Raw genomic sequence first — 9,029 nt, forward strand, 5'->3', positions numbered from 1 at the left:
CCCCCCCCCTCATTCACTCCCTCTCTGTCTCTCCCTCATTCACTCTTTCCCCCCGTCTCATTCACCCTCTCCCTCTCTCTCTCTTTCTCTCTGTCTCCACCCCTCCTCCTCCCAGTTTCGTGATGCCTCCTTGGAACCTGGGAAGATTCCAGAGGAGGGGTAAGGGATCGCTATCGGAAGGGGAGGAAAGGGTTTGCTGTCCGGAAGTGGGTGGAAATTTTCGTTGGTTTGGGAGCGGGTGTGTGGCGGTGGGCATGGTGTTGGATTCGGAGGCTCTGGGTGTGTTTGTCGGTGTGGAAAAGGAGTGTTTTTTTTTTGGCTTGTAGGGCTTTGCACATTGAGATTCCAGATTTGGATTTAAAGGGGAGAAGAACATTTGGTTGCCTTGAGGGGTTAGACAGTGCGGGGATCCCACTTCTAGCTTCTCTCTTATTTGGTGTGGTGTTTTTGATTTTATTTTATTTATTACTGTCACCGGGGTACAGTGAAAAGTGCTGTTTTGCATGCTGTACAGGCAGATTGTACCATACATATGCGTCACAACAGAGTGCAGGATATAGTGTTATAGAGAGAGAGAGATTAACATTAAAGGGGTCCATTCAAAGTGGGGAAGGGGCTGTTCTTGACTCTGTTTGTACAAACTCCCCTTCTGCCTAACGGAAGAGGGTATAGCCGGGGTGGAGGGGGCCTTTGATGATGTTGGCTGCTTTCGTTGATCATAGCTCATCGAAGCTCTACAGTGTGGAAACAGGCCCTTCGGCCCAACAAGTCCACACTGAACCTCAAAGCATCCCGCCCGGACCCACCCCACCTAATCTACGCGTCCCTGAACTCTACGGGCAATTTAGCACGGCCAATCCACCTAGCATGCACAACTTTGGACTGTGGGAGGAAGCCGGAGCGCCCGGAGGAAATCCACGCAAACACGGGGAGAATGTGCAAACTCCACACAGACACTCGCCCGAGGGTGGAATCGAACCCGAGTCCCTGGCGCTGTGAGGCAGCAGCGCTAACCACTGAGCCACCGTGCCGAGGCAGCGGGAAGTATAGGATGGAGTCTACGGATGGTAGGCAGGTTTGGGTGTTGGACTGGGCTGTGTTCACGACTTTCTGTAAGTTTCTGGGCGGAGCAGGTTCCGTCACTCGCTGCGACGCATCCGGGTCGGATGCGTTCTGTGGCGCGCCTCTATAAAACGCGCCTGTTCCTTCGCCTCCTCGCGAAGCAGAGGCGTTGCTGCGCTTTCTCGACCGTAGCGGGTGGACCAGGGCGGGCCGTTAGCGATCGTCACTCCCAGGAACCTGATGCTCTCGACCACCACCACCACCTTGGCACCATCGATGCATGCCTTCGACTCTGCTTCCTGAAGTAAATGACCAGATCCTCGGTCTCGTTGACACTTCACACTGTGCCAGTCAGCGCTCACTCGCTTTCCCCTATTCTGCCGCCTCCTCGTCGTTTGAGATCCAGCCTTTCGACGGCGGTGTCGTCAGTGAACTTGTAAATGGGTTAGCATTTGCAGTCTTCTGCCCACCTAGGTCTCAGAGTTTGGACTTCTGAAGGTGGAGCTGTCGTCAAAAACATGGTAGCCTGATGTAGGCATCCAGATGTTCCAGGGATGAATGTAGGGCCCGGGAGATGACAACTGCTGTAGAGTCGGAGTCATACAGCGCAGAAACAGTCCCAACCGGTCTGTGCTGATCGTCATCCCAAACTAAACTGGTCCCACACCTGCCTGCGCTTGGCCCATGCCCCTCCGAACCTCTTCATTCATTCACGGGATGAGGGCATTGCAGGCTAGGGCAGCGTTAATTGCCCAGCAATTAAGAGTCAACCACATTGCTGTGGGTCTGGAGTCGCATGTAGGCCAGACCAGGTAAGGATGGCAGTCTCCTTCCCTAAAGGACATTAGTGAGCCGGATAGGCTTTTCCGACAATTGACAATGGATCCACGGTCATCGTTAGACTGTTAATTCCAGATATTTATTGAATTCAAATTCCATTACCTGCCGTGACAGGATTCGAGCCTGGGTCCCCAGAACATTATCCCGGTCTCTGGATTAACAGTCCAGCGATAATATCACTAGGCCACCGCCTCCCTTCCAAACCTTTCCTATCCATGTACTTATCCAAATGTCTTTTAAACGTTGTAACTGTACCCACATCCATCACTTCCTCTGGAGTGAATGTCCACACACAAACTAATCTGTGTTTTAAAACAAAAGTTGCCCCTCATGTCTTTTTTAAATCTTTCTCCTCTCACCTTAAAAATATGCCCCCTAGTTTTGAAATCCCCCACCCTAGGGAAAAAACCCTTGCTATTCACCCTATCTATGCCTCTCATGATTTTATAAACCTCTATAAGGTTTTATGTTTTTCTTTTTTATTTTTTAATTTTAATTCTGTAAACCTCTATACACCCCTCAACCTCCTACGCTTCAGTGAAAAATGTCCCGGCCTCTCCTTATAACTCAAACCTTCCATTCCCGGCAACATCCTGGTAAATCTCTCCCGAACCCTCTCCAGTTTAACAATACCCTTCCTATAACAGGGCGACCAGAACTGGACAACAGTACTCCAGAAGCGGCCTCACCAACGTCCCTGTACAACCTCAACATGACATCCCCAACTCCTATACTCAAAGGGTCTGAGCGATGAAGGCAAGCGTGCCAAATGCCTTCTTCCCCACCCTGTCTACCTGTAACGCTAACTTCAAAGAATTATGTCCCTGAACCTAGGTCTCTCTGTTCTACAACACCACCCCAAGGCCCTACTTTTAATTGTATAAGTCCTGCCCCTTATTTGTTTCAGCGAAACGCAACACCTCATGTTTATCGAATTAAACTCCATCTGCCCCTCCTCGGCCCGTTGACCCAATGGATCGAGATCCCTTTGTAATCTTAGAGAAACCTTCCTCACTGTCCACTACGCCCCCGATCCTGGTGCCATCTGCAAACTTACTAACCGTGATTCCTGTATCCTCATCCAAATCGACTATATAAATGGTGAGAACCAGTGGACCCAGTACTGATCCTTGTGGCACGCTGCTGGTCACAGGCCTCCAGTCTGAAAAGCAACCCTCCACCACCCCACTCTGTCTCCTGCCGTCACACCCATTTTGTATCCTATTGGCAAGTGTAGTACACAATACGAAATGGGCTGGAGACGTGACGATTTTCCCAGACACTCTCTGGACCCTTGTGTATCTCTCCCCTCCCCTCTCACCTTAAAATCTATGCCCTCTGGATTTAGACTCCCCTACCCTATCTACATTTTTGCATCAGAAAGGCAAGTCCACTTAAGCAATGAAAGATGAGGATGTTGTTTTGCCCTCGAGCCGATCATGGCCTCCCAGCATTCTCAAAGTCCCAGCCACCACCTCAGGTTCACCGTCCAGACTCACTCATCTGATTCCCCAAGGTGGCACGGTGGCCTCAGTCCTTGGCACTGCTGCCTCACAGCGCCAGGGAACCGGGTTCGATCCCACCCTCGGGTGCCTGTCCGTGCGGGAGTTTGCACGTTCTCCCCGTGTCTGCGTGGGTTTCCTCCGGGTGCTCCGGCTTCCTTCCACAGTCCAAAGATGCGCAGGTTAGGGTGGATTGGCCGTGCTAAATTGTCCCGTGATGCCAAGGGATGTGCGGGTTAGGGTAGATTGGCCGTGCTATGTTGTCCCCTAGTGCCAAGGGATGTGCGGGTTAGGGTGGATTGGCCGTGCTAAATGCAGGGATAAGGTGGCAGGGGTGGGTGGGCGGGTGGTTCTGGGTGAGTTTGGAGGGTTGGACCAAATGGTCTGCTGTAGGGATTCTGTGGATGCCAATTTAAAATGGAACTTCTCCCCCCCCAAAACAATGGCAAAACCATGAAGAGAGTTCACTGCACCTAGCCCACCATCTGGGTGTGAAATTGGTTCAGCATTTAATAGAATGCAGAACGAAAACAGACGAGAGGCGCTGAGGGATAGGAATAACAGTCGAGATCCGCCACGCACAAAAGGTTAACCACATACTCTGCCTTAGTTTCCCTGTACTGAGAAAGCAAGTGGCTCGAGAGGATGAGAGGGAGCGGCAACTACGCATGACACAGTGCGGTTAATCATACCCTCCATCAGCCCCACTTGGGATTCTGGCCTTGAGGAGGTCAGAGTCCCACACACAGAAGCTGACAGGATGATCACAAGTCCCTGGCCTCCACATGAGGGGCTACCCTTCTTGCTAAACAATGAGCGATCACGACACAGACTGTGTGCTGCTGTGGGAATGCTTATTTTGGTTGTCTGGTTGCTCACAGTGGGCTCAGAAGCCCCTGCAAGGCGTATGTGTGAGCGAAACAGCAAGAGATTAGGTACCAGCTTTTAATCAGGGGATTGGTCTGAGGGGGAGAGAGAGACGCAGCACGCAAACAGACCCTTCGGCCCAAATTGTCCATGATCCTAAATTAATCCAGTCCCATTTGCCAGCATTTGGCCCCTATCCCTCTAAACCCTTCCTATCCACGTCCCCATCCAGATGCCTTTTAGATGTTGTCATTGTACCAGCCCCCACCACTTCCTCTGGCAGCTCGTTCCACACACGCACCACCCTCTGCGTGAAAAAGCTGCTCCTCGGGTCCCTTTCCCCTCTCACCTTAAACCTATGCCCCTCAAGTTTTGGATTCCCCTTCCCTGGGGGAAAAAGACCTTCTCTGTCTGGCCTATCCATGCCCCTCGTGATTTTATAAACCTCTATAAGGTCACCCCCTCAGCCTTCAACACTCCAGGGAAAATAGCCCCAGTCTATTCAGCCTCTCCCTATCGCTCAAACCCTCCAACCCTGGCAACGTGTTTTCTGAACCCTTTCAAGTTTCCCAACATCCATCCTTCAGCGGGGAGACCAGAATTGAACGCAGTATTCCAAAAGCGGCCTCACCAATACAGCCGCAACATGACCCTCCCAACTCTTACACTCAACGCACTGACCAATAAAGGCAAGCGTACCTAACACCTTCTTCACCGCCCTGTCTACCTGCGACTCCACTTTCAAGGAACTATGTACTTGCCCCCCAAGGTCTCTCTGTTCAGCAACACTCCCCCAGGACCTTACCGTTAAGTCCTGCCCCTGATGTGCCTCTCCCAAAATGCAGCACTTCACATTTATCTAAATTAAGCTCCGTCTGCCCCTCCTCGGCCCATTTAATGGAGGTCCCGTTGTACTCTGAGCTAACCTTCTTCGCTGTCCAATTTTGGTGCCATCTGCAAACTCACTAACCCTTCCTCCCTATATTCACATCCACACCATGTTACCAATGGTGAAAAACAGTGATCCTCGTGGCACATCGCTGGTAATATGTCACTAACAGGGGAAAGGATGAAAGAGGAGGTTCCTGGGAGAAAGATTTTCCTCTCTGCCCTGCTTTTAGAGAGATCGGAGCGGAGGGCGGGATGGGGATTGTGTGAATCTGCTGGCCCATCCTCTCAATCCTAGCCCAGCTCACGCGCCCCAACAGTCGACCTGACACAAGATCAGAGAAAGCTGTGTTAACAGGGCACTCTGTGAAGCTATGTCATGTCGTGGCCCCTTTGGTAAAACAAACCAGGGTAGAACTTATGCAGTAGCGCCTTGGGGTGGTGTTGTAGAACAGAGAGACCTAGGGGGCTCAGGGACATAATCCTTTGAAGTTAGCATCACAGGTAGACAGGGTGGGGAAGAAGGCGTTTGGCACGCTTGCCTTCATCACTCAGACCCTTTGAGTGTAGGAGTTGGGGATGTCACGTTGAGTTGTACAGGGACGTTGGTGAGGCCTCTTCTGGAGCACTGTGTCCAGTTCTGGTCGCCCTGTTATAGGAAGGATATTATTAAACTGGAGAGGTTCAGGAGAAATTTGCCGGGAATGGAGGGTTTGTAGAGGTCGGATAGGCTGGGACTTCTTTCACTGGAGCTTCGGAGGTTGACAGGTGATCTTAAAAAAAATCATGAGGTGCATAGATAAGGTGAATAGCAAAGGTCGTTTCCCCAGGTTAGGGGGGAGTCCAAAACTGGTGAACATATTTTTAAGGTGAGAGGGGAAAGGTTCAAAAGGGACCTGAGCGGCAACGTTTTCACACAGAGGGTGGTGCATGTGTGGAACGAGCTGCCAGAGGAAGTGGTGGGGTCTGGTACAATTACAACATTTAAAAGGCATCTGGATGGGTACGTGGCTAGAAAGGGTTCAGAGGGATAGGGGTCAAATGGGACTAGGATTAATTTAGGATATCCGGGTCAGCACGGACGGGTTGGGCCAAAGGGTCTGTTTCCGTGCTGTGTGACTCTGAGATCCTGAGAGGAGAAGTCTTGGGTGGGGAGGGGACGTGGTGGGGGCCAGTCCCAGAGCTCCGTTTCCACTCGCACCCCAGCAGCTAAAGGCATGGCCAGGAATGGTAGGGTGATGGGAAACAGGAAGGGGATGTGACAGGCCAGAATTGGAGCAGGTTCCTGAGCTCAGAAACCACACGTTGTCAGCAGGTACACCATTCATGGGCTGAGCACATTAGTGCAATGCAGGGTTTGCCAGGTGCGGAGAGAAAAGCCACAGGCATTAGCCACTCCTAGTCCTCCAAACAATAGCCCGGCACTCCCATGTCTGTTGCAGAACTAGTTCGACATGCAGTAAAGCCTCCACTGCTCTTGCATAATGGAAGCACGACACCTTCTACACTGCCCCCCGTCAAACATTCCCAGGGACAGGGAGAGCGCAGCGTTAGATACCGAGTAAAGCTCTCTCTACACTCCCAGTACATGGGGTTCGATACAGAGTAAACCTCCCTCTACACCGTCCCCCATCAAACACACCAGGGACAGGGGGTTAGATACAGAGTAAAGCTCCCTCTACACTGTCCCCCATCAAACACTCCCAGGACAAGGGGTGAGATACAAAGTAAAGCTCCCCTCTACACTGTTTCCCCACCCCACCCCATCAAACACTCCCAGAACACAGGGTTAGATACAGATTAAAGCTACCTCTACACTGTCCCCCCATCAAACACTCCCAGGGACAGCACGGGGTTAGATAGAGTTTATCAGAATGCAGGTAGTTCAATGATGAAAGTTCGATGAAAGAGCAGGAACGGGAGAAACTGCTACAGTCAGGAATCGCAAGTTCGGCAGAGTATGGAGAAGTTTTGGACAAGTTTCACAGAAACGGTTCCTTTTTGTTGGGGGGGTGGAGGAGGTGGGTGTGGTGTGGGTGAGATGGTGGTGGTAGCTGAGGGAGACACGGCAGAAGCCGGGACTGATTCCCCTCAGAGATCCAATCGAGGTGTTCGAAGCCGCAATGGGGAGGCGGTGGGGAGTGCGTTCAGGGCAACGGAGTAGGGAGGGAGTGGGGAGCCACTTGCTGTTGCCTGACGCTGTTGTCCTCCTCGCTGGCAGCCAACGAGAAGTTGAAATACGCCAGCCTGGCTGTCCTGGTGATCCAGAACGCCTCCGTCATCCTGTGCATCCGCTACGTTCGGACTGTGCCCGGGAACAAGTTCTTTTCCACTTCGGCCGTCGTGATGGTGGAGCTCTTCAAGCTCAGCACGTGCCTGGTGCTGATTCTGGGCCAGAAGCGAGGTAAGCCGTTTCCTTCCACTCCCTCCCTCCCCCACTAGCCCCCGGAGCCCGACGTGCCCTTCTCTTCGTCCCTGCCGCGCACCTGCTGCTTTCTGTCTGCGCGGCCCGGTCTCCCGTGGCATTGCTCCTCGATGGAGCGCAGGGGGTGGGGACGGTGTGTGGCTGCTGCACGCCTCTCAGAGGCGTGCTCCGGTTGCTGAGAAACCGCCTCTGAGGTTTCAGCACACCTCGCGCGGTCCGACAAGGAGCGAGATTACCGCGTCTGCTAATGAGTTGGGGGGTTGCCTCAGGGTCGATTGCAGCTCCGGAAGCAAGCAGAAAACGCCGCTACCTTGCTGTCCGCCACGCATGTAAGTTATTGGAAGGCGGTAATATTCAGAGTCGCGCGAAACAGAGCCTTCGCTCCAACCAGTCCATGCCAAATGTCTTCCCAAACTAAACTAGTCCCACACTTGCCTACTCCTGGCCCATATCCATCCAACCTATCCTATATACGTACTCAACCAAATGTCTTTTAAACGTCGTACCCACCAGATCCTCTGCAAGTTTATTCCACACACGGACCACCTTCTGTGTAAAAAGTTTGCCTTTTAAATCTCTCTCCTCTCACTGTGCCCCTTTTAGTCTTGAAATCTCCCCACCCTAGGGAAAAGACACCTACCATGACCTCTCTCTATACCTCCGTAAGGTCACCTCTCAACTTCCTACGCTCCAGTAAAAAAAAAAATTTCCAGCCTCCGCAAACCTTCCATAGCTGGCAACATCCTGGTAAATCTCTCCCGAACTCTCTCCAGCTTAATTATGTCCTTCCTATAAGAGGGCAACCAGAACTGGACACAGTGCTCCAGAAGAGGCCTCACCAACGTCCTGTCCAGGGTGTTCTCAATAAAGCAGACGGTACCGTGAGGTTTATCAATGGTAGAGGCATTGAGTACGAGAGTGCGGGAAGTGACATGGACCTAGTCTCACCTGGAGAACTGTGTGTCCAGTTCTGGGCCTTCCACTTTGGGAAGGAAGTGGAGGCTTTAGAGATGGGAAGGCGCAGATAGGATTGACGGGGAACGTTGGCAGGTGGCGAGGGTCGTGGAAAGACGTGAGACGTTGAGACTGTACTCCTCGGAGAGGCTCGTGGGTGGAGAGTTCGTTCGAGGTTCGGGCGGGTCTGGGACGGAGCTGTTGGCAGAAGGATTGAGTCTCGGGGGGGAAAATATGGGTCGAAGACGATTCAACCAAGCGGGCAACATTCCATCATTTTGACCACCACAAACCAAATGCCTTCATTGAGTCCTGACTCAAGGTTGATACCACCCACACCCAACTCCCCCCAACATTACAAACCTCCTTGCATGGGGAGGCCACTCAGCCCTATGCTCTGGTCAAGTCAGGCTTGCCATGCTGTTCCCCTCGATCCGTCTCCCCCTCTGGTTCTTTACCCCGTTCCTCCACGATCCGTCTCCCCACTCTGG

The 9,029-nt window shown here is 52.3% G+C and overlaps 1 protein-coding gene across 1 annotated transcript in view; it reads left to right on the plus strand.

Annotated features, from left to right (window-relative positions):
- The first annotated feature begins 16 nt into the window (after window positions 1-16).
- slc35a2 (solute carrier family 35 member 2) overlaps window positions 17-9,029 on the plus strand; it is a 13,519-nt gene continuing 4,506 nt past the window's right edge. Inside the window, exons 1-2 of the mRNA XM_048593851.1 lie at window positions 17-159; window positions 7,381-7,563. Coding sequence (XP_048449808.1) covers window positions 123-159; window positions 7,381-7,563 — 220 coding nt within the window. The 5' untranslated portion in view covers window positions 17-122. The remainder of the gene's footprint in view (window positions 160-7,380; window positions 7,564-9,029) is intronic.

The sequence above is a fragment of the Rhincodon typus genome, unplaced genomic scaffold (assembly GCF_021869965.1).
Source record: "Rhincodon typus isolate 14 unplaced genomic scaffold, sRhiTyp1.1 hic_rhity00004227, whole genome shotgun sequence".
Lineage (NCBI taxonomy): Eukaryota > Metazoa > Chordata > Chondrichthyes > Orectolobiformes > Rhincodontidae > Rhincodon > Rhincodon typus.